A 26,404-nucleotide genomic window follows, 5' to 3' on the forward strand; every position below is an offset into this window, starting at 1 on the left:
TTGGGATTTTAGTGGATAGTAATATATGGGGCAATGTGGAGGATTTGAGCTGTCTGAGTCCTTCTTCTTCTTCTTCTTCTTCTTCTTCTTCTTCTTCTTCTTCTTCTTCTTCTTCGTTCTTCTTCTTCTTTTTTTTTTTTTTCTTTTTCTTTTTCTTTTTCTTCTTCTTCTTCTTCTTCTTCTTCTTCTTCTTCTTCCTCTTCTTCTTCTTCCTCTTCTTCCTCTTCTTCCTCTTCTTCCTCTTCTTCTTCTTCTTCTTGGTTTTGGGTGTTTTTTTTCTAATTGGGTGAAAACGGTCCCCATTGAGGGCCTTGGGTGGTCATTATTGGGTCAGAAGTATAAATAATATGGGTTTCACCTCGTTTTTGGGTGATTAGAGATTAAATGACCTTGGGAAGAGTTAGAGGTGCTCCGTTTTACCTCCATTTTCTGACTTGCTAGTCAGAGCTCACGGCTCATGAGACTGTAAATAGATAAGAATTAACAAACACCGAGTCCGAACACAAAGCTGTGACCACTGTGTATCAATCCCAGCTCTAACACGAAGAGAAGAAGACAAGAAAATCAACTCCAGGCTGCTCCAAGCCCTGTCCAGCCTGGCCTTGGGCAGTGCAGGGATCCAGGGGCAGCCACGGCTGCACCCTGCCCGCCCTCCTTCATCTGCCCTGGCTGAGGACCTCCTTCTCCACCAAAACCAAGCCCTGCTGAGCTCCCTGCGCTCCCACCGGTTTGATTTCCACGCTTTGGCTGCAGCTCTTTGTGCTCCCCGTGGGAAGTGCAGACACACAGCTCCGGGGGTGACAATCCCCACCCTCAGCCGGGCTGATCCCGCTCCGGACACATCCCCAAAATCATCATTTGCTGCAATTCCTGAAGCCACTGCTGACGGAGCTCCAGGAGTGTCTGCTGTTCCCACCTGGCTCTTTCCTCAGACTGTCTCCTGCTGCTGTGCTGACCTTCACAGACGCCTCTCCTCCTGTTTTAGCCCACTGAAGCTTCTTGGCCTTGTTTTATGTTCTCTCTTTAACTTAGCCCGCCCCTCTGTCACTCAGCACAGCAGCAAAACCCTTGGAAGTCATCCCAAAAGAGGAACCGCTGTGGACGCTTCACTATTTACTCCTCACTGCTGAGGGGGGAAAAAAAAAGTGTCTTCCTTTATTGTAGAACTGAAAAAAAAAAAAAAAATCCTCCCTGTGAGGAAAAAAAAAGGATTTCTTCCATCTTAGTGACAAATGTTTCATTTCTAGTGGGGAAAGAGAAGGAGAAATCCTAAAGAACCTCCAAAATCATCTTGCCAAGGCTTCTACACGCCTCACAATATATTTCCAGAATGCTTTGGGAGTTGATGTTCTCTACTGAACTCCACAGTGAACAGCTGAAGTTCATGTGTTTTGTCTGGATGCTGAAAACATGCAGGTTTCTTCCATGTTTTAATTTAATTTAATTTAAGTGGTTTTTTTTGTGGACAGATAAAACAGCACCTGCACAGCCCTCCAACCTTAACACCTGGGAGGAAGGAAGGGAGTAAGCCTTGGCTAAAGGAACATAAACATCAGATTCCTCACTGTAATTTGGGCAAAGAACATCGCCGAGCTCCGGAGCATTCCATTTCGTTCAGCTCTGCCTGAATAAACCTGAATGCATCGAGGTCAGGCCCTGCCAGAACAATTCATCCAGGCTCTGAGTCATTCTGCAGCGCCCTCCTTCCTCTGCCTCACGGGCACGGAGCCCCAGCAGGAGATGGGGAGGCTCTGAAACCTTCAGCGCCCCATCATTTTATTGGAATTGTGAACAAAATTATCCTTCAGCCCCGAATTAACACCCGAGCGTCGATAAAGTCAGGAGGAGCCCAGCCCCAGACACAGGTCTGGTCAGGGAGCAGCGAGCCGGCGCGTTCCAGACTGGGTGGATCCGAGATGTTTGGAAACCCCGGGTCTGGCAGCTCCTGCCTTCCTGCCAGCCTGCTCCCGAATCCTGGGGTTGTGACCCAGCCAAGCCGGGAGGGTGATCCCAGGAATAACAGCTGGGAGCAGCCTGTCGGGGGCTTACCCCAACATTGAGGTGGTTTCAGGGTCCTTGCTCCCCTGCACAGCTCCGAGCCAAGCCGAAGGAAGAGACAGAGTTCTCAGGTTTAGATTTTTCAGTGTTGCATACTTCGTTTATTGTTTCTTATCTTACAATTTTCTCGGAGTCCGACAAGATGTTCGCAGCTGCATGGATTCCTCACGTCTCCCCCCGAGCTGGGCTGTCCTTATCTTTTATACTAATTACTACGTATTTCTTGTTTACTATTTCTTACCAATGTCTATCACTATTACTAAAAAGGTCATCTTTACTCTGACCCAATCCTCACTAACTACTTTGTGCCACGTCAATGCAGCAATGGAGTGAGGGAAGGAGAAGGAGAAGAAGGAGACAATGCCCCAGATTCTCCGTCTTGTTCACTTCAATGCTAGGAACCTAAAATTACTATTTTTCACATTCTGTGATAAGCTAAACTACTATTTTTCACGTTCTTGTGGCCTATAAACCTTCTCTCAGTGTAGGAAGTTTTTCCCATGGACTGAAATCAAATCCAGTGTCTCTCTGAGCTCTGGGCTGGGGTCCCAAACCCCCCTGCCCAGGTCCCTGACCCTCCAGGGCAGCCAAAGGAATGCCCTGGACTCCAACAGCAGCCCAGTGCTCCATGGTCTGGAGATGCTGATGTTCGAGGGAGGGGGCACAGGAGAAATCCGCTGATGCCCATCCTGGCAGGAAAAACCCTCAAGTGTTGACAGCAAGGGCGTTCAAAAGTGCTCAGCAATTAATGAGCTCTCGGTGCGGCTGCCTCCAGCGAGGCCGTGCGTCCGATTTCCTGGAGAGGTTCCATGGCAAGGAGACAGGGAAAAGGAAGGAGGTTCTGCTTTTTTAATTTGTCTTTATTTCCTCATCCTCCTCTTGGAGGGATGGAGCAGCTCTGCTGTGAGGAAAGGTTGAGAGAATTGGGATTGCCCAGCCTGGAGAAGAGTGGGTGACCTCACTGGGGCGTTCCAGCACCCAAAGGAGCTGACAGGAATATTTAAACATCTACAGCACCCCCACTCCTTAGGCCTTGCCATGAGCTACACCTGGCAGCTCAAAGCAAGGCCTCACATCCTCTATAATAAACCTCATCTTCTAAAACCCAGCTTCAGAGATCTCTGGTCCACATTTCATCCACACCATCCTGGAGTCCGGCGAAGCGATATCTACACTGGTGTGTTGGGAAAAGCCTCCAGGAGGTTTCGGTTATCCTGTCCAACCCAGAGATCATCACTGGGCTCCTGCCTCACTGCCCTGCTGCATTTGGGGCTCACCAAGGGTTTTCATCGCTCTCCACAGGAGATGGTGCCCGGAGAACAATGAACATTTCCTTGCTGATGAGGACAGATTTTACACCAGGCTCTGTGTGTGCACTGAGAGAGGAAGGGTCAGGACACGGCAGCGTCACTCATCCCGCTTGGAATCGCTCACAGCCCGTGCTCAGGGATGTCTGAGGCTCCTCCTCTCCCATGCAGCAGAATTTGGCACAATCCCAGTTGGGTTCACAGCAATAAATCGATATCACAGACCCGCTGCTCTCCAGTGGGGCTCCACAATGTCAACTCCATGGATTTTCAGATCCTGACTCTCATGGCACAGCTCATGCAGGATGCAATTGTCTGATCCCGCTGAACAAACACGGTGTTGTACTGGAGATAAAGGTGAAATTTTATCAAAACACTCATTTTATCGAAAACAGAGATTAAAAATACGCTCCCTGACCCAGCATGCTGACACATGCAGCTCAGTAATTTAAGACTAAAGACCATCACCTCATTTTCTCCCCAAGACACGGCCCAGAAAACCAGCCCACCAGAAATCACGGAGCTCCACGCACATTTGAGTCTCGCAGGAATATCCTTCTAGAGGAATAACAACTCAGTAATTGCTCCACGGGTCATTAAATCCGGTTTTATAAGCTAAGACAGACACAGCATATAATCCAAAATGAATCACACACCAGAGAGCACACACCGGCGTGCAACTGGCTGACACTAAAATCATCTACACTGAGAATTTGGAAAAAAATATCCTTGGTATTTGGGATCATCACACGAAAGGATTATAGAAACCCTTTGCTTTTAACTGAGGTCATTAACACCTCTCCACAGCACGTTGGTATTTCCGTATTTCAGACGAGCATTGAGTCACAAACACTTTCCTACAGCCAGGATCGAGTCAGTGGCTTCATCCTGGAAAACAAACACACAATTCCTATTCCTAGCCCAATTAAAAGCCAAAATCCCGAACACTCGGAGGAGATCAAATTCGGCAGAAAGGGGTGGAGGGCGAAATAAACTGGTCAGAAAAAGGGGAATCTGTGCGGGGCGCGTGGTTTTGGCTGGCAGCGGCTGTGCCAATTATACCAATTACACCAATTATGCAAATGCGATGCTCAGCTAGGTGTGTGCGGCAGCAGCGACATGCAGGCGCTTTGGGGCAAACAACACGTGTTCCCACGTTTGTTCGGAGCACTGAGCATCGCAAATCCCGGTCAGAGAGTTCCGAGAGGCGCGGGCTGGCAGGAAACCTTTTCTTTTCTGCCTTGTCTCCTCCTTTCCTTACATTTATCTATTCCTAAACGCTCCCGACTGACCCAATCCTGCATTCAGCAGCTCGAGGATTTCCGGCAGCTCTCCTCCTGCTCCCCTACAACCCCATAAATAACTCCGGTGCACAAGGCGCTGAAATCCAATTTTCTCCCCGCTAATTTCCCATTAGCATCGCTCGGAGCGCGCTGCCGGGATTTATCCGCGCACGGGGATGGGAAGGCAGCGCTTGGAGCATGGCTCTTCTCTCTTTTCCCTCTCTCAGATGCTGTGCCGGGGAAAGAAAAATCCCCCGAAGAGCCGCGTGGATGCTGCCAGGGTGACATCACGGATGGTGCCACCGCCGGAGCAGCCAATTGCGGAGGGCATCCAGCAGCGGAGCCTATGGCAGAGAGCTAAACCCGGCAAAAGCTCGCTCCTGTTTTATCTCGCCACTCCTCCCCTCTCTGCCCTTCCCACTCCTCCCCTCTCTGCCCTTCCCACTCCTCGCACACGCGGAGCAGCAAAAAGCGAAATCGCGGTGTCTGAGCGCGGGGATTCTGGCAGTGATTCGCATCACAGCTTCCTGCTTCTGCTGCTGCTGGAGAGGTTTTGTTCAGGGATTTCAGTGCGAGGAAGAAGCTTCCTCCTCCTCCTCTCTTAGTCGCTGATGATTTTAACTCGTTGTTATAACAGGTTTTGGGGTTTCTATCTTAAATGCAGTGAAAGCAATTCAGCTCCAGCCGGGGGCTGCGACGCTGTGAAAAGAGAGCAGAGGATTTAAAGGTGGGGCTCAACAGCCTCGAGCTGGGCCGGGGGAGGCTCAGGGTGGGGACAGCAGGAGGAATTTCCTCCTGGGAAGGGTGGAAGGAGGTGTCCAGGGAGGTTTGGAGCGCCCATCCCTGGCACTCAGAGCTCTGGGCTGGGGACAAGGCGGGGATCGGGCACAGCTCGGACTCGATGCCCTTGGAGAGCTTTTCCAGCCTCGGTGATTCTGTGTTCTGCCTTTCCCTGGTTCCTGCGAATTTAACGAGACCTGTATTTTAGCACCCAGAAAACCAGGCTGGGGCACGCTGCAGGGTTTGCAAAGTTCACGCCCCGTTCACACCAGAGATGCAGCTGCTGGCCAGGAGCAAAAACGGGCACACAAAGCTCTTTGTGAGCTGCAGCTATTAAAGCGATTTGCAGGAACCCCAGAGATTCTCTTCTACCTGTCAGACTCTAAAAGCTGCAGCTGGAATTGTCTGCTGCTTGTCACTCCAAAATGAAATTACACTTGGCACGTTGTGGGAGCAAAGCTGGGGAGAGGAGAGGAGAGGAGAGGAGAGGAGAGGAGAGGAGAGGAGAGGAGAGGAGAGGAGAGGAGAGGAGAGGAGAGGAGAGGAGAGGAGAGGAGAGGAGAGGAGAGGAGAGGAGAGGAGAGGAGAGCAGAGCAGAGCAGAGCAGAGCAGAGCAGAGCAGAGCAGAGCAGAGCAGCCAGGCTCCCTGGGAGAATCCTAAAGGAGGCTCTTGGACTCCAGGCACAACTTCACACGCAGCTAACTCGCAGCACCTAGAAGTCTTGGGAGTACAAAGGGATTTTTTATGTCCCATTCTTTGCAAAAAAACCCATCTGAGCGCTGCTTCAGCTCTGGCCAGCCCTCACACGCTGCAGGGCTTCAATTCCGACTGCGAAGATGAAGCTGAAAAAAATCCACCTCAGTGTATTTATTTCTGACTCTGACAGGAACTTTGTTCCCATCTTATCAGTATTTATAAAGTATCTGTATTTTTACAAGGAATCCTCTGACTGGAGCTGGATAAACCCAGGAGGAGGAACGCTCTGCCCTTGCACAGACAGATCCAGAAATCGTGCTGAGAGCAATTCTCTCTTATCCAGCACCACTGGGAGTAAACACTGCTCACAAAGCATCCTCCAGGCCTTCAGGAGGAACTGTCAGACCGGAAAAATCCAGAATGGTTCCAAATTTGGAGCCGAACACCCATTTAGTGTGCATGCCCCTGTTACCTATAAACGTGACAGAATCCTGGAATGGCTTGGGTTGGAAGGGACCTTAAATCCCATCCCAACCCATCCCACCCCTGCCATGGGCAGGAACACCTCCCACTGCCCCAGGGTGCTCCAAGCACATCCAACTTGGCCTTGGACACTCCAGGGATGCTCTGGACACCCTGTGCCAGGGTTTCCCCACCCTCACAGGGAGCAACTTCCTCTGTACATCTCACACAGATTTCTCCTATTTCAGTTAATCCTTGTCCTGGCACTGCAGTTTTGGATGAAACTATAAATTAGTTTTATATCCTCCCTCTCTGGAGGTGAAAGCAAAGCAGTGGCTCCTGCACAGCCCTGAGCTGCGCTGCTCCTGTCTGAAATTCCACATTTCCTGTCTGAAATTCCACATTGCACCCTTCACGTCTTGTCGGGCCACAAGCTCATGGAGCACTGTGGAAATAAATGAGGAATTATTACTATTACTATTATTATTATTATAATATATATATATATATATTTTTTTTTTTTTAAGGAGAGGAGCAAAGAATACGTTTCACTCCAAATTTTGCACGTGAAGTTGTTTTCTGTTGTTTTCTGTCAGCCTCCCTGCCTGTATTCACACGCCAGAAGTAAAAGGCTGTGAGAAAATTGGTGTTAAACCAGAGTTTTTCATCCAAGCACTTAGAAGACACAAGAAAATGCACCTGAGAGTCAGAGGCTCCTTGATCTGCCACGGAAAGGCATTCCAGGATCCAGGGGCTGAAATTTAAACTCCAAATGAAGGTGGAAGTTAAAGGTTGGAACAGCTCAAGGTGTTAAGTTCAGCACAACACTGAGAGCTCTGCAAGGATAATTTCATGACCTAAGTTATACACCTTAATAAACCGCAACAACTTCAACAGCTGTAGGGCTATTCTCTTTTTTTAATAAACACCAGAACAAGGCATTTTCTGGGCCCTAAAATTCACTGATTTGTCTTCAGACAACAAACAGCAAGTTAGGCAAACTGCAGCACTAAAAAAAATAAAAATAAAAATCTCTAAACAAACTTCCCAGTCTTATTGGAAACAGTTTAAAATAGAAAAAAAAAAGCACCCCTAATGTCAGCAGGGCATAAAGAGGGACCTAATGAAGTGGAAATTAACGGAGCTTTCTCTTTTTCCGTGGGGATGCTGCATCCAGCACGAGGTTTTTCAGGAGTACCTCCAGGTTTTTGTTTTGTTCTGGAAGGGCTGGTTGAACCACAGCGCACAGTTCAGGAATCCTGGCAGTTTATTTTGGTTTTCAAGGCCCCAAACATAAAGGAGTCTTCATAAATGGCCAACACAAGGCAAAGATCCTACAAACACTCCCAGGGAAACAGGGCTTCAGTTCAGATGGGATTTTTTTTACAGGTGTGCACACACACAAAAGCGTAAATAATGTTTTCACGGTGGACTTTGCCATTAAACAATTCAAATTTTAAGTTTTTCGTATGTGCATGGTGAAGGCAGAATCTAAAGTAAGGATTCAACATCCCTGAACTCAAGAGAACCTGGAGATTCCCTCAGGGAAAAGCGGAAGGGAACTTTCCTAGAATCTGAAATTCTTGGACAAGAATGAAAAGAAACTTGAAGACAGTCCTCAACCCCATCAAAATGTGATTTGCACCAGAATAATCCCAAAGCAAAGGGAGTGCTGCCTCATGCAAGATGATCTTGCGTTTATTCTTGCATTATAATTAAAGAGGTTTTGAAGCAATTCAAAAGTTCAGGCTCAGGTTCCACTGTGAGTCCCACAGAGAGAGAGAAACTTTCTGAAAAGTAGGGTTTCTAATTTTCTCTTATTCCTCCGGGAAAAGAAAAATCCCATTTACACAGAATTCTGGATTTACAGATTATAAATACAGAAGAGAGTAACTGACACGGGTGGTACCAGGAACCAGAACAGCGCCGTTCCCACCTAGAATGAAGAATTCTCCTCGGGATAAACAGAAATAACCCGTGCTCTTGAACCAAGAACACGGAGGCAGATTACCAATTCATCTCCCTTACTCTTTAATCTGCAAATTAAACACAGTCAGGAACCAGAAGAGAAATACAAGGAGTACAACAGAGTCGACCAATCGTACAAAATCTCTGCAATTCTGCTTTACATTTCATACGCCACCACATCATTTTTTCCTTTCAGAGTTTTCCTGGACAAGGCGCTGGAGGACTTGGAGAAGGTACACGAGGCCAACCAGGGGGAATAATTTTTTATGAAGCGCTTCAGGAAATGAAGCAGATGATCCCAGGTCACTAAAAAAACAAAACAAAACAAAACAAAACCAAACCAAACCCAAGCAATCTTTCAAAAAACAAAAAATTATTCCAGTCTATAAACAGCAGCTTCAATGCTGGTGTCACCCAGAACAAAAGGGTTCCAAAGAACATCTTAAAAAGCAGACCTGTGAAAAAAGGGGAAGAGAAGAGAGACAAAAGAAAGGCGCAGCATGAAGCAATTGCAGACAACCGGTTTTGTGAGAGCTTTAATGGCACAAAAAAGTTCATAAGCTACAACTTATACATGTAAACTGTAGAGAATGTTACAAAGTGCTAACTAATTTATGAAGAATGCATAATCATCACTTTGGCTCAGTTAACTCCAATATTTCAACAAACGTCAATTTAAAAAAAAAAAAAAAGAAAAAATTTGAATTTCTAACAATCTTCAGCTTTCACTTTTGAAAACGGTAAGTAAATATGCATTTGCTGCAGTTAGGTCAGCCTGCATCTTTAATGTGCGAGTTTATGCATTTATTTTTTTTTTTGTTTTTCTTGATCCTATTTACAAATAGTCTAGGCCAGTTTTCGCTGAATGTAAGAAAAATGAAGCCTACCTTTCATTTATTCATTCTTTTTTTTTTTTTTTTTTTTTTTTTTTTTTTTTTTTTTTTTTTGTCCTCCAAAACTGTAAACAGGTATAAAGCTTCTTAAACAGCATTTATCTCGACAAAACTTCAACTCTCCACCGTTGAGACCCCTTTTTGGAATGATACACCACTCCCTTCCTGTTCCTTGTAAAACTGAGAGTTGCAGCCTCTCCTCCAAAGCTTAGGGAAGGGTTTCATTAAATACTGCAGTGTCCCAGCAGGGTTACAGTGACCACGGGGAGTTCCTCAGCTCTGGCTTTCACAGGTTTGACTCCAAACACCAGCAGCGGTTCCTGATGCTCCAGCCACAAGCTTGCACTGTGATTTATCAGAGATTCGGGAGAATCGCGTTTTTAGAAAAGGGGGGTTGGGATTTGTTGGGTTTTTCTCTTTTAAAAAGTTCTCCCTGCTTTTGGGGGAAAGAAAAAAAAAAATCTCTTTTTTCCGCTGCTCCGGTTTCGTACGAAACAAGGCGCCGTGCTGGAGCTGAAAGCGGTCCAGCTTTTCTGCCGTGCCCTCAGATTTTTGGGGCTGTAAAATGAAATATTTGACGCTCTCTAAAACGCCCTCCACCACGTTCCCATGCCCAGCCCCAGCTCTGGGTGAAACCCAACCTCCACGCCCCAAACAAACCCGCACTTGTGGGCAGCTCGAGTGCCGCTAAGCGTTCACCACTAAAAGGAAAACAAAAAAAAAAAAGCAGATTGCTCAGGAGGATTTGCTGTCCACCCTGAAAGCATTCTCTGACAGCACTCAGGAGGAGAGAATGAAAATAAATACGGTTTAGCAGTGGATTCGTACTTAACTTTTTCGCTTCCTGGGAGCTAACTAAAGGGGTTTTTTTAACCCAAATCTCAGCTGGGATTTAGCTTCTATGCATCAATTGGTCCAAGCAATCACTGCTCTATCAAATAATCAACTTTATAAAGTCTGATGCAAGCAAACAATTATAGGTAGCTGTTTTCTCCAAATGGCTGACTCGCTTTCCTTATCTTCTACAAGCCAGCCTACTAAAGTTTTTATTTAAACGAGATTTTTTTTTTTTTTTTTGATAGTCTTAAAATTAGCATTGGTTCCCTAAATACTTAGTATTAAAGTCTATATCATATTTTTATATATATATTCATATATATATATATATATAAAAAGAGTATTCTATCCTTCAGAGTTCATGCTACATGTTCTGAAATCCAATAAAATCTATTTAAGGACGCGGCTGTCCCGATGCTTTGTAACAATTTGGTACTAAAGCTTCACATTTTGAAAAGAAGTGTCACTGAAGGAGGACAAGGCTTAATGTTCCCTAAGATAAAAAGTTCAACGACATCAGTGAGGAATCTACCCTAACATGAGACACCACAAGTGACTTTTCAGGTTCCAAATATCCCCAAAAAGGAGATTGTACAGTAAACAACGAGAGAGAGAGAGAGAGAGAGAGAGAGGAATATTGAGAATTCATTTGCAGAAGACATTTTCAGAGCTTTTACAAACTTCTGAACCTTTTATGCACCTGCAAGATTGTCCCCCTTAAGGATGAGTCAAACGCTTTTCCCGCTGAAAACTGCCGGATCTTCGGAGCTTTAAATGGTTCCACGACAAACAGAATCATTGCCTTTTACACACAGCCTACCTACACTACAGCGCTGGGGTTTTTCCTTAATTTAGAACTATTTTCAAAAGGAAAATTTCGCACTGAAATTTTTCCCTTAAGGAAACGGGTAAAGGGAAAAAAAAAAAAAAGCTTCTTCACATGCAAACAATGCGATTTTTCTAATATTTCCAAGGTATCAGACAGGTTCTTCCTACGAGGAATAAGGAGCCGACTTCATAGAAAAGACAAGATTACCACCATTACCTAGAATTAAAATACGCTGATGGATTTAGTCATCCTGCTTTAACATTTATGCAGCCTTTGCCTCCCGCAATCCAAACGGCGTTTGTTGGCCAACGAAAGGGGCCGAGCGAATTCCCCCCCAAAAGCTGATTTAACCTGGAGCTTTATTTCCAGCCATTTCTTACGTTTATTCCACGACCAGCTTCTTTTTTTACAAAAGAAAAAAACCACTTTCTTTCCCACTCCAATCAGTAACTTCCTTCCAAAGAGACTCTTTCATCACCACCACGCAGCCAACGCTCAGACCACGCACAGCTGCAGCTGAGGTCAGGTTGCACTAAGGAGGCAACAGCATCACTGATAAAATGAAAACTTTGCTGGTGGCGTTTTGCATTGAGAGAAGCCCTTGCAACATAGAGACAGTTGTAAACTCCATCCAGCAACTCTGACGTGTCTTGCAGGCCAAGAGGCAGGGGGCTGGGAGACAGGGAGAGAATGTGGAAAGCCAAACACCTCAACAGAGTTCCAACACAATACTGAATTCCAGAGTTAGCAAAAAAAAAAAAACCAAAAAAACCCCCAAAAACCTGGATATGGAAGGAAAAGGGTGAAGTCAGGGTCATGCTTAAAATGGTCTCAAATGTACTAAATGAGACAGTAACACCTTCACAGGGCACGTGGGGTCCAGGTTTGAGCTCCGTGGTTCAGTAAGTGCTGGCTGAAGGTGTGGTCAGGCGTTTCCCGATGTAGATGCTGAAAGAAAAAAGCACAGGGATGTTGTGCTGCACAGAACTCCTCTGATCTCCCACAGGCCCCACGCACCCAGCTGCTCTCACCCCTCTGAGATCCGTGCACAGACTTCACTTCTCCTCTATAAAATTCCTTACAGCCAGGTTTTGCACGAGTCTGGGAGGATCAGTGCTCTCAGTGCTCGCCCAAAGTGGGTTTTCCTCCAGGCCCAGGCTCATCTGAAAACCCCAATCCAAAAGCTTTCTTTGTATTTTAGTACCTGACAACTGGGGTAAAACAAATCAAGTGCCCTGAGCACTGAGGATCTCTGCAAACACTGGCCACGGGCAGGATTTAAATCGTTGCAGGAATGAACCATGCAAACATCTCACGCTCCACCCTCACGTATTCCATCCTCATTTATTGGATAGTTTGCAAGAATTTAAAGAGAAGCTTGAACTACATCCACAAAAGCAAACACAAAGCTAAATAAAACCATGTTTTGAGCCCCCCATCCTAGAAAAACATAAGGTGGATGAACAAAATGTCAGGATTTAGGCAAAGTGAGAGGTTATGTGGGATCACACAGGCAATGAAAACACTGCTGACCTTCCAGGATTCATCCAATGTTTCATTTCTCTAAACACTCAAACCTTGATTTTCAGTAACGTCACAATGCAGCATTCAACTGGAAATTACAGAGTTTGTGCCACACCCATCACCTCAGCGTCATTGTTTGTACTGTGTAGCTTCATGCTGGTCAGTAAAAAAGTTATTCTTTCATCTATTCTAATTTTCCCCTTTATAACCCGAAGCATTTAAATAGAAGGCACATAATCAAACTGCAAAGGTTATTTGCAAACTGATCCATGCACATTCAACAGAACTTGATTTATCCTAGAAATAAAGCACATTAAAGACTGCAAAGTTTTAATTGCTGCAAAGTTTTCCTGCTTTTGTAAAAGTACACCAAGTTTGAGGGAGGGCCAAAAACCGTTTTGCTAGAAAAAGCCCTTTTCAGCAGGACCTGACATTCAAGCAAAGTGGAAAAGCAAAAAGCTGAAGAGAGAATTAGGTTAATACTTACCCTAGTCCCAGAGCCAAAACATGAGATATGAACAGAGATGGAATGAAAACCTTAAGAAATTCTGCAGAGAAAATGCCACCTTTTTTCATTGCTCCACTTTTTCTCATACTTAGGGACACTGAACGCTTAGGATGTCTGAAATGGAATTCCCTGGAAGAAGAGGGGGGAAAAAAATTCAACAAGACTTTTTTGTTTCTTTGCCTTTTTTTTCTTTTTCTTTTTTTTGCACACAAATGCACAGATCTCTGTAGGAACATTTTATATATATATATATATATATATATATTTTTTTTTTTTTTTTTAAAGTACAAAGAGCTAGAGATCAAAGCCCGAGATCCCTTACACAGAGTAAGGAATCAAAGGTAGGAAGAGGAGGGATTGTGGAGAGACCACTTACACAGACACTCTAGACACAAAGGGAGCAGGAGCTGCAGAGAGAGGTAGGTCCGAGAGAGGGAATTTCAGGATGTGATTTGTTAGCAAGAGGCCTCATTTTTTTGTTCCAAACACAGATACAGAAGTCTGCCAGATTTAGACAGCATCCTCTATTTTAATAAAAATGCTTTGCATTCAAGGATCTCAAGGTTTCCCCTTCCGTGGATGAACATTACATTTTTTTACATAGAAAGAAAAAAAGGGACAGAGGATTTAGGAGACTTGCTCAACACTCTTCCATTCAATAAGCCAAGACTAAATCCCATGAATCCCAGCTCCAAGTACCCAGCTCTCCCATTAACTGCTATTTTTGTCAAGAAACCTTGCAACCAGCTTGCTGTGCCTTTGTATTGCCTTCAAGCCATTCATATTTTGATTTTCGTACTTCATTGTTTTGAGCTTTTGAGCCTCCCCGGAGAGAAATCAATCTCTTCCTAAGATGAGCCTTATTTTGACTGCCAGATTGTGATGATCCTTCCCTTCATCTACTCATTGAAACACATGAATATTCATTAAAAATACCAGAGTTGAACTCACTTGGGAGGAATGTTTTCGGGCCTACTTGACCAGTCCGACACCCAGTCTGCACTTTTCTTCAAAACTTCCAATTCCTTCTCTCCTTCTACTGCTTCTTCTTCGGACTGAAACACACAGGGGACACTCAATCAGCTCCTCCTCAGGGCGTGAAATTGAGAGTGACAACAGTGGTGACACCGTAAGCACCAAATGGTGGCACCTGATAAACCAGTTAAGTGCTCTCCCACCGCTGATTGTTTCAAAGAGATTTGATTTTTGCCAGCAGAAGTCAGGAAACCGCAAATTCTCTTACTACATCCAGGATTTCCACATCGTTGCAAGCTGTTTGTTTTTGGTTTTGTTTGGGTTTTTTTTTTTTTTTAATATTTACAAATGGAAAAAAAAAAAAAAAAATTAAGTCGATGGCATTCCATTTAAAGCCATGATGAAAAGCATGAGAAGTCAAATAAAAAGGTTCCAAAACCAGCATTTTGACTTCTTAAAGGTGTAATTAGTCATTTAAAATTTATATTACTTGCAGCTAGTAGCTGCTGGGTGAATCCCAGACTCAGGAGGGAAAGGCAAGCACTCCCTCTAATTGTATATAAAGATTTAACTTTGCATCGATAGATGCAAATGTTGCCATACAAGAAAAGAAATAAATTAGGAAGAGTAGAGAACACCACTGACTTTAACTCCTACTCAGTATTAAAACAACCTCCTGAGTGACTCTTATTAAAATAAGATAAATCACTTCCAACACTGAGAACCACAGCAAAGGCAGAGAAAATCTGATCCCAGTCACAAGTGAGATGCACCAACACCTTCACTCAGACCCTTCTGGCTCTCAGGCCACAGCTGCAACAGTCCCAGGTCTTAGACAACATCAAATGCAAGGTTTCATTCTTTTTATTTGTGCTGCTGAAGAGAGCAAATTCGATGAAATGATCAAACCAGGAGTTCAGCATTAGTCTCCTCTCAGTTTGTGTTCTGGAGATTACTCACTGTCATGTGAGCGTCTGCACAGCAATCCCTGAACACCCTGAAATCTTGTGCAGAAATATCAACATCTCAAAGCCAGCTTTGACACCCAGCGCCAGCAGGGTTACACAGCCACGTGAGCCATCTGTACAGATGGAGACTCGTTCTTCCCTCACTCCAAAGCTATTCATCTCTAAATCAATTTTCAATGAATGCAGAACTGAAGACTTTTGACATCACAAAGAGCTTGCTCTACCCCACAAGCCAAGATCAAACATCCACAACTTACAAACGCGTATCTTAAAAGTTAAGGAAGAAAATACCTGAGAACTACTGTCTTTACTTGTGTGCATTTCCACATCAAAAGTTATCTGTCCATCATCTTGAGGTGACGGGCTAAAGAAAAATTGATTTCATTACGTCATTTTGTCAACTAAAGAACCATCAGCGTAGATAAATCTCACTGAATCATTTCCTCACGCACTTCTGGACATTATTCAGCCGAGTTACAGACTGCACCACCCTTCGGATCCCAAATACCAGCACTGTAAAGTCTTCCCAACCTCCCCATCTTTTCAAATATTTTTTTTATTTATAATCCTACCTTTCTCGACAGTGCTGACGGTCGCTCCCTAAAGCAAAGAAAGCACTGCCCAAAAGCTCATCTGCTACAGAAAAGATGCAAATCCCTTTGTTCTTGTAGGGAATGCCGCCAGCATTGTGAATTACACGTGTTCCTGTATCGTTACGAGTGGAAGCATCGCACAGCTACCACGAGCCAGCAATTATTCCAAATACTGGAGCACAGCAGACTTTTGGGGTTTTTTTTTCCCTCCCCTTAGAAAAAGCCTGCCCCATCCACGGGACGAAAAGGGCCGAGCAGCCAACGCTCCTTTACCTGTCACAGTGGGAACTACCTCTTGAACTGCTCTGTCCCGACTCGTGCTGGGCGTCCAGGAGGATTTTTTCCATGTCTCCATTGTGGATGGAGGAGGAGGACGGGACGTGCTCCAGGCCCCCGTTCTTGCCGTTGCCGTTGCCGTTGTCGTTGCCGTTGCCGTTCATCTGCAGCTCCACCCAGGAACCTGCGGGGCAGCCACACGTCAGCCAGGGACACCCCAGCACCCAGCACACCTCCAGGTTATCAGCTGCACCCAGAGGGGAGCACCAGCAGTGCCGGCTGCAGATAACGCAGGCCGGCCCGAGGGAGCTCATCGACACGGGACAGAGACGACGGCGACGGGGTTCTCCTCCTTTCATCAGCACAAACACCTCCAAAAGCTGGGTTGTTGCTCCCTGACTCCGGGGCTGGACAAGAAAATGTCTCCTTTCTCTCCCCAGTTATTGATACTTTATTCAGCCCCATCTCTCTCTGCAGTTTGGAGCTTCGATTAACTATGGATCGCTCCGTTACACGTCACCCTGTTCCACTTTCTGTTCTCCAAGAGAATTTTCATCCCTGTGCTCCCCGCTACAGAACTCCCCCTGTGCAGCTTTATATTCTCCTTTCCTTTACTTCCAAAGGCCTTGGATCAATCCCTGATTTTTCTATACATCAGGCAGGCTGCCATTCTCAGGGCCCATTCAGTCTGCTTGACCTTGGCACAAACATCTCCCACAAAGCTCCTATTTACTGGGTTTTTTTCCCATTTTTTTGTACTTTTACCTATGAAATATCTACATGTGCACTAAGATTTACCCTGGCACAAACACCTCCCACAAAGCTCCTATTTACTGGGTTTTTTCCCCATTTTTTGTAGTTTTACCTATGGGATATCTACATGTGCACTAAGATTTACCCTGGCACAAACATCTCCCACAAAGCTCCTATTTACTGGGTTTTTTCCCCATTTTTTGGTAGTTTTACCTATGGGATATCTACATGTGCACTAAGATTTGCCCTGGCACAAACATCTCCCACAAAGCTCCTATTTACTGGGGTTTTTTCCCCATTTTTTTGTACTTTTACCTATGGGATATCTACATGTGCACTAAGATTTGCCCTGGCACAAACATCTCCCACAAAGCTCCTATTTACTGTGTTTTTTCCCCATTTTTTGGTACTTTTACCTATGGGATATCTACATGTGCACTAAGATTTACCCTGGCACAAACATCTCCCACAAAGCCCCTATTTACTGGGGTTTTTTCCCCATTTTTTGGTAGTTTTACCTATGGGATATCTACATGTGCACTAAGATTTACCCTGGCACAAACATCTCCCACAAAGCCCCTATTTACTGGGTTTTTTCCCATTTTTTTGTACTTTTACCTATGGGATATCTACATGTGCACTAAGATTTACCCTGGCACAAACATCTCCCACAAAGCTCCTATTTACTGGTTTTTTCCCCATTTTTTTGTAGTTTTACCTATGGGATATCTACATGTGCACTACGATTTACCCTGGCACAAACATCTCCCACAAAGCTCCTATTTACTGGGTTTTTTTCCCCATTTTTTAGTAATTTTACCTATGGAACATCTACATGTGCGCTACGATCCAGCAAAGAGCAAGAGCGTACCATGGATGACAAGAGCAGCTCCTAAAAAAGTTCCCACACTGTGTAGTTAAAGTGAGGATTTTTATTTTTAAATGTATTTTTCTTATATTTTATGTGCAGATTAACTAAATATGAGAGTGTGTGTAGTGATACATTCTTTAGAGATACGTTTCAATTGGAAACAAAGAGGTTTTAGAGAGATATGTTACCACAACTCCTGTGTAACTTAGTTTATTCCACCTGAAGGCAGGAGCTTTCAGGGTTTTTTTTTATATTTAGTTGACTATTTTTTAAAGTTTGGACAAGCTCCCCCATGAGGTGAAAATATCCAAGTAAGAAAAGAAACCTGAAGCTCCAAGTACCACATCTGAAACTACTTTTCGAGCATTATTCGTACAAGTGCTACATTTTAACACCGATTTTGGATTTCTGAAATGCACCCGGGAGTGCCTGCACCTATTTTTTTGTAGCATGGTTTTGTCTCTGGGATCTCCATGGGTGACACAGGAAGGGATGTTTAATAATGAGCCTCTTTTCAACGTTGATTTGGTGAAGAATTCACCTTTAGGACCAATTATTCACCGCGCCATTACAGCGGAAGCATCACGCTCTGGTGGCTCCCAGGCTGGATTCACAAACACGCTGGAATTTTGGGAGTGCCCAGGCACCAGCTCAGCACTGCACATTCAGATAACCAAGTGTTAACTGGGAAGAGGCAGCTTTGCTCAGTCAGCATCAGACACAGGCTGTGTTATTCTAGATCGGAGATGATTGCTGGTGTCTGAATTCCTAAATAAAACTGCCAAACTCCAAGAGCTTCGGCAGGAAGGTTGTTCTGCCTCGCAGCAGCAACGGGCCACACCTGCGAAAAATCAGGTGGCAAATGCAGTTAGCAAGTGGGAAAAAGTTAGTTAGGTAAAAAAAAAAAAAGCTTTATATTCCCCAACAACCCCTTTTGGTTATTGGAAAAAACAGGATCTGCAAAGCCATTTATGAATAATAAAAAAAAAATCAGCAGAGGGCAAAGGCGTGAGGGGATGTGTTCCTCTGACACTACAACATCCAGAGCACGGGGAGCAGATCTCACTCTGACACACAGCTCTAAACCCACTGTCACAAATCCAACTTTGATTGATGCGCCCCAGGCTGACAAACTCTGTGTTTTAGATAAACACGCCGCGGCTTTAAGAGGAAGAAATCCCAAATTCCACAGCGAGTGAGGAGTCCCCGGGAGCTGAGCAGGAGCCGACATGAGGAGCAGCACGTTCCCAGCTGACCTCACGGGGAATGACTCAAAATCCACTCAAGGAAGCTTGATGGAATAATCTGCCATCAAGCTGCAGCATGCTCCCCGCTCCTGCTCACAACCGGTTTGGGACAGGGAGCACGACTGGTTCAAAAACTGATTAGAGAGACGTAAATCTCTGTTCCATTAAAGAGATGGACAGGGATGGATTGGAGAATAAACTGCCCAAATAACAGAGAGTGGGGTTTGCCCCGAACTTTTGTGAGAACTAAAGGAGCTGGATGAATCACTTGCCTGAAAACTTTTAATTTTACCATGTTTCTACTCGACAGTAAAACAGGAAATGTGGTGGAATGAAGAGTGATAGAATTAAGAAATGTGGCAGCATCTCCTTCCTTCAGAAATCGCGTAACACACACTCTTGGGAGAAAAAAAAGAACCCAAACAACTGTTCATATGAATGGTATTTTTCTTCAAAATTGCTTGAATTTAAGCTTTTCTCTATGGCTAATGATTTCACTATGAATTTATATGCACTGACTTTAAATCTGTTTTTTTATAACTTGGATTGTTTTATCAGCAGGAGCTGAACATGCTGGGGAGGATGGGCCTCATTTTGTTTACTCCCTCTGATTTCTGCTGGGTGCACAAAGTGGAGATATCAAAGGCAATATACAAATTAAATACATTTTATAGATATAAAAACACTCCAAAGTAGTGGCTCGCAAGTAGTCTGAGGCACGATCAACCTGGATAAATGAATAAATATCACTATTATGATGATATTAACAAATTAAAAAATAAGAAGAGGGAAAGGCAAAGAAAGCCATCCAGATTCCCCCAATGGTAATTATTAAGCAGATTTTCCATGACAGAGCTAGATGGGCTCTTGCCTGAGGTGGGATTTCTTTTTGTCAATATGTAACAGAGCTTTATAATGATTAAAATAGAGGAAGCATCTAGAATTCCCAAAGCAAACAACTTAGGGTTTCAATCTCTATGAACCCAACAAAGCACAGGTTACCAGTTTTATTCCCAGCTCTTCCGCCCTCCAAGTCCTAAGGGATCCTTGAATAAAAGACCCTAAACACACACAGAACACCACAAATAGGTGTCCGAGCGCATTAGCCTGAAAAGTTCCCCGAAAAGCTGAGAGAATGGCAGAAAATGCACCTCTCCCACCGAAGCTTTGCGCAGGGGCGGAACATCTGAAAGCAGCGCTAAGCCGGCGCGGAGCTGATGGGGTGCATTTGTTGTGTTCCAGGAGTGCGGAGCGTCCAACATTTCCTCTCCTACCTTGCGCTCAGCTCCTCCAGCAAGATCGGGGTGGGCAGAGCCATCCCCGGCTTAGGGAGCTCTGGGCTCCTGTCGCTCCTTGCACCCAGCAGATTCATGAGCCCCGCAGAGTTAGTTACCGCACGGCCAGAAATTGAAAAATAAAACAGGCAGGCAGCAAACGTGGCCATTTCTGAAGTAAGCATCCAGTCAGGCGCCCGGCGTGTCGCAACTTTTGACAGCGTAATTGTTATTTAAGTATAACAGGCCTGAATAATTTGTCAAAATTATTGACTCGGGTAACATTGTTTAAGGTGCCACGGTTATCACACGGTGCAGTTTTACCACAACACAATAGCAGCGTTATGAAATGGGCACAGTTTATTCTTCCTTTCATACAATTCCCATTGAGTTACGGAAAAACAACCCAGACTTTACTTTGTGCTCAGCTAAACTTCATCGTAAACCACAGAGGTTACAGCTAATCATCAATGCAATTTATTCACCTCTTCCACCCTTAAAATTTAAAGACACACACCGAAGGAGCTGTTTATAACGAAGGGAAAGCATTTGCCAAGTAAGTACCAGAGCCTACATGATGTGCCTTACTAGTGTTATCCCAGGAACAAAAGGATGCAGCAAAGCAGCTGACAGAGATGCCGGATATAGAGGGAAATAGCTCACGTCAGTGCTATTGACTCAGCCACTGAATAAACTCATTCCCACAGCCACGCTCCTCCCCCTACCCCGCTGTATCCCCATCGTCGCTGCTCGGGTAAACTCCGCGTAACCACGCAACGAGCTCGGGCCGTTCCTCGGGGGACTCGATGGCCCTCAGCCCCCTGCGGGAAGCGGCGGGGCGGGTCCCGCACTCTCGCAGCACCCGGAGCCCGTCCGATCCGCCCCGGCAGCGCCGCAGGTCCCCTCGGCTCGGTTCCCCGGTACCGGCCGGGCCCTCCCGAGCCCCGCCGCTGCCCCTCTGCCCCCCGCGGCCGCCGCCGGGCCATTTATACCCGCTCCGCCGCCGCCCATTGGCCCCCGGCGGCTCGCGCGGCGCGTCCTCCGCCAATGGCGGCCCGGAGCGGCGCGCGGGGGTCGCGGCCCTCAGGGCCCCTCAGGGCCCCTCGCGCCATTCCCCGCCCGCACTCACTGTTGAGGCCGGGCTCGCCGTGCGTCGCGTCCGCCGGCGGGTTGTTGTTGTTGTTGTGCTGCGGCGGCTCCTGAGGGCTGGACATGGCGGCGGCGGCGCGGCTGAGGCGACTGAGGAGCCGCTGGGGCAACAACAACAAACCCGGACTCCGTTTCGGGCCCGGCCGCCCCGCCCCGCCTCCCCTCCGCCTTCGCTGCGCAGGCGCGGCGCGCGCCGCTCCCGCCCTCCGCCTCCATGGCGCGACCCGCGCCCGCGCACGTCCCGCGCGTGCGCAGCGAGGGCGCTGAGGGAGAGGCGGCGGCGTGAGGGGAGCGGGGACACGGGGAGAGGGAATGGCAGGGTCGGGCAGGCTGGGAAAGATCCCCCAGCAGTGTGAGGAGAGCGGGGACACGGGGAAAGGGAATGGCAGGGTCGGACAGGCTGCGAAAGATCCCCCAAGACCACCGAGTCCCACCGGCGACCGATGCTTGTCCCCAGCCCAGAGCTCTGAGTGCCACCTCCAGCCCTTCCTTGGACACCTGCAGGGATGGGGATCCAAACCTCCCTGGGCAGCTCCAATCCCTGAGCTCCCTTTCCATGGGGAAATTCCTGCTGCTGTCCACCCTGAGCCTCCCCTGGCCCAGCCTGAGGCCGTTCCCTCTGCTCCTGTCCCTGTTCCCTGGGAGCAGAGCCCGACCCCCCCGGCTGTCCCCTCCTGTCAGGGGCTGTGCAGAGACACAAGGTCCCTCCTGAGCCTCCTTTTCATCTTGTTATCTTCATTCTGTTTTGACATCACTTCCACTTGAAGGTTTGTTTGGAGGCCTAGGCTATTTTTGGTGGAGTTTTCAGCCCCGTCTCTCTCACATGTAAATCTGTATTTATGAGCATTTTGCTTCCCAAAAGCTGTAAAGGAGCCTTTTACACCCTAAAATCTTCTCATTGACAACCATGAGAGTATAAATTGTGGGGTTTTTTCCATTACTGTACTCACTGTGGGAGTTCGGTAACAGCAACACCATCAGAGTGAAGCCACGCCGACACAACTCCAGTAGTGTTCTTTGTTTTCTCCCCATTACAAATGTGAAGAAATCACTTCATTTCTGTGCCAGGACTATTTTAAGATAGAGAAAAAGATTTTATGCACAAGTGCCACAATCATCCCTACATACAACAACGCCTGTTTTAAATATTTTTTTGTCTTCTATTCATCTACATTAATGTTGTATGTTTAAAATCCACTTTTTGTAACACCAACACTTCTCAATTTGACTGCAGGCCTTACATGATTGTACCAAATATCTAACCCTGTGGAAAATCTGCATTCTGGGAGAGAATTAGCTACATTAGTAGTAAAAAGAAAGTGGCAAATTAATTAATTTGATAAAATATCTGTTTACGGGTAGAGGGGCTGCAGAAACATTTGAGATTGGAGTCAGAACAATGAGCTACTTGTGATTTTGGATAAAAAAACCCGCTCGGGTAACCCAATCCTACATTGCAACCTTCAAATCACAGCCTAACGTGAGCATTTGTCACCACCCTCATTCAGGAAGCGTTTGCCACAACACTTGTGGCATGAATATTTATCAGTCAAGTGGGACTATTAAAATTTCTGAGTCAGAAATAAATTGATCAAGATTATAGAGTGAGTCAATGCCGAGCCAGAAATAGCATTCACAAGGCCTGACTTTCAGCCCTGCGCTCGAACCACTACACAGGTTCCTTGAGGCATTTGAATGATGTAATTAATGTTTGTAATTTGAATCCTGGGATGGAAAATGTCTGTGACAATGGCAGGCTTGGACGGACACAAAACCACATGTTAATAGAAAAGAAACAATGGCCATAAATTCATGGGAAAAGCTGTTTGGACTGGAGCACGACACAAAGGTTTTTCTTCTAGGAAAAAAAAAAAAATAAAAAAGCCTTTAAGTCAATTAAGTCAAACAATTAACGAGACTTGTGCCAAGATAATCCCGCTGGTTTATCTCGTGGTTCCAAGGCGTTCTAAATGTTTGAAACGAGAAGGAAAGCTGTGGCTGCCCCTGGATCCCTGGCAGCGTCCAAGGAGGGGCTTCGGGCGTCACTGGGTGGGATTTAAAGTCCCTTCCAACCCAAACCATTCCATGATTCTCAAGTCTAAATCACGCCACGATTACTTTTATTTTCTCTGTTTAGTATTTCTGTTCGCCGAAGCTGAAAAGGAGCTGGACACACCCAGCAGCCCCCGAGCACCTGGGCTGAACTCTGTACTGCGATAACCCACCCTGGAAACGCTTTTCTTGTGCTTCGTATTTGGCAGCCACTGGTGGCTGTTGATTCCGGAGGTGATTTCGAGGGACGCTGACCGCACCTCCGCCGTGACCCCTCCACCTCTTCGCAGTTAGATTTTGCCTCCTAGTGGAGAGCCCCGGCTCGGAAAAGCTTTATTAAAACCAGCCCAGGGCTGTTTTCCTGTTTGCAAAAGTTGAGATTGTTCAAATTGGAGGGTAAAATTCACCGCGTGGAGAAATTGAATTCAGAGGTTTTTTTTGTTTTTTGTTTTTTTTTTTTTAATTCTCTCGGCTGTGAAACAAACACTGGTTTTTATAGCACCGCTTATCTTTACAAGCCCAAACCAAGTTAAGAAAGATGTTTGCTGCGGGCAAACAAACAGCTCCAGACACCCACGGTCATTACACAGCAGCCTCACTCCAGCACACCTCGATCCAAGAAGAGTCCTTCCCTTTACAGCAGCCAATTCCATGGGAAAGGGCAAAAGGAGGCACCTTTTATTCGATAAAAGGAGTGTTTGATGTGAGCCAGGATGTTTTACACCTCTACAGCCCGAGGGGAAGAGCAGAAGAGCAGCACACAGGAAATTGCTTCCCAGCCCTGCTGTGCCTAAGACGACGACCAAAAAAAAAATAAAAAAAAAAGAAATCTCTATTAAAATATCGGCATTCCATCATCCATAGCCTCTCTCCAGGAGGGGAAACCCCACAGGTTTCCTCTTGCCAGCGCTCCCCGAGCTCTTTCCAATCAGGCTGCTAATAAAAGGATGCGTTCGGTGCCGCTGTCCTCCCTGAACGGAGCAGGTGCTGCACTCCGCACACCCAGCGCGTTTTCCAGGCACACAGCGAGGCGACAGCACACTCGAGGCACGGGGCTGTCCTGCAGCTGGGCATTGTGCCAGCTGGGCAAACACCTCACCCCGAGCAGGAACTGGTGACTCTGCAGGTGTCACAACCCACCCGAGGGGTGGCTGGTGCCATTTCGGTACCGTCAGTGGCTCCAGGACGGCAGCGCAGGGAGGAGAGAGCCTTCCCCATTTGGTCTGGCATTCAGGGACTGGGAATCGCAGATTTGCACTGGTTTTACTGGGCACTGAGCAGGCTGCGTGACTGGAGCAGCTGAAGGCAGGGACACTGCTCCCCAGGCACAGGGAAGAGAACGCTCATTCAAAAGTTCCTGCAAATGCAGAAAAAGGGGCAGGAAAGAGCATAAAAAGCATCCCGACAAAGCGTATTCTCTGCGTACTTTTATTAATAAAATATACGATTTACAGCATGTATCAGTGGACAGTGTGCTTAGAGAATTCTCTAATGGACAGCGCGACAGCACAGGCAGGAGCTGGGGTTGGTGAGGACAAGTTAAAACCTCAGACGACATCTCAAGGATCACAAAAAGCCAAACCCTCTCTCCAAGGCGAGCTTTAACCCATCCCAGCAGGCGCAGCCGCCACCCACGAGGGAGCCGCACCGGGATATTGCTCTGGGTGACTGCACCCGCTCGCTCTGCGCCGTCCTCGCACCCCGGCTCGGCCGTGCCAAGCACCTCCAGTGCCTCCCTGGGGCTCGGGGTGGCACAGGAGCAGCGGCCTCAACATGCCTCACCCTCCCAGAGCAGCGTGGATAAAGCTACACCTCCACCAAACGCGGTTCCAAAAGCCTCCCCTCACCTCTGCGCCCTCACGGGAAGATAAAGAATAAACCTTGGCCCTGGGAAGAGCTGTGCATGTGATTAACGTTACCCAACGAGTTGTTTCTTGAACTGTTGGAAAGCCTGGTTGCTGGAGTAAAATTAGTCACATGGTGCTAAGTAGGAGCAGGGCCCGCTGGTTTATTCACCCTCTGGAAAACAGCTGCTGGCCCTGGGGCAGTTTCAGTTGTTTTACAAGGCTAACAGGTGAAAAAAAAAAAAAAAAGAAAAAAAAAGGAAAAAAAAGGTAAAATCCTTACAAAGGCTCATGGTCAGGCATGCATGGTACAAGACAAATACTGTATTTGAGAGAAGTGGATTAATAAATATTAGAATTTTTACATTTTCAAACCACTGCACAAGGACTTAAAAAAAACCGGAAGAGTGATTGCAATAGTAGTCTCGTTAACAACCTCTAACCCAGCCGAAATTTTACAGCAGAAACAGTATCTCAGTTGATCAAATCAAAATGTCATTTTAATAACTACCTCTAAGCCACAGAAATAATTAAATACAGGCAACTCAAAAGTGAGAATTCTCCCAGTCAAGGTAAATTCACCATGAACTCAAACTCCACTGAACATTTCCGTGAAGGAAGAGCAAAACCTAAAAGCACATTTAGCAAAAATATCTGGAAGTAAAAACTCATGAGCCTTATAAAGCATCAATATCTAGTTCATCTTTGGATAAGCCTTATGTGCTGAAGAGCTGAAGTCTCTCACATCACTATGAACACTTATTTCATGCAGCTTCTGTACTCCACACGTTTGGCTCCTCGCACCGGTGAACAATTTCTGTTAAGTGCAGGAACTTTTGCAAAGCCAAAAGCCAGAAGAAAACACTTGCATGGTTAAAACTACATTTCCAGTTAGCAATAAATACAGAAAATAGAGCAGCAGAACGCAGTGCAGTCATCAGCTATGGAACCATGGTGCTGGTACTACAGAACACCACACAAGAGCTCAGACAACTTCTCACAAAGCCACGGGGGACTCGGTGCTCTAAACAAGGCATTAAAGGTATTTTATCCTAAAACAAGGCATTGAAGAAACCAGGACGAAACTAAACATTAAGACATCAGTCCCAGAAAACGGAATTTAAAACCTGAAGATTCGATTCCCTTCCTGATTAAAGCAACAGGTTAAAAAAAAAAAAAAAAAAGAAAAAAAAAAGAGGAGCAATTCAAGAGACACAGGAAGAGACTGCTCAGATCAAAACCTGGCAGTTGTGGAG

General features: G+C 46.0%; 1 protein-coding gene across 1 annotated transcript; it reads right to left on the bottom strand.

Moving 5' to 3' along the window:
* Window positions 1-8,604: 8,604 nt before the first annotated feature.
* BNIP3L (BCL2 interacting protein 3 like) lies at window positions 8,605-21,404 on the bottom strand. Its single transcript, XM_058423731.1, has 6 exons — window positions 21,233-21,404; window positions 15,956-16,142; window positions 15,381-15,453; window positions 14,098-14,201; window positions 13,126-13,275; window positions 8,605-12,062 (listed from the first exon to the last, which is right to left on the bottom strand). Exons 1-6 carry the CDS (start codon window positions 21,315-21,317, stop codon window positions 12,014-12,016), a joined length of 648 nt encoding a protein of 215 aa, XP_058279714.1. The 5' UTR covers window positions 21,318-21,404; the 3' UTR covers window positions 8,605-12,013.
* Between the last annotated feature and the right edge of the window lie 5,000 nt (window positions 21,405-26,404).

This window comes from Hirundo rustica, chromosome 28, assembly GCF_015227805.2.
Source record: "Hirundo rustica isolate bHirRus1 chromosome 28, bHirRus1.pri.v3, whole genome shotgun sequence".
NCBI classification, from domain to species: Eukaryota; Metazoa; Chordata; class Aves; order Passeriformes; family Hirundinidae; genus Hirundo; species Hirundo rustica.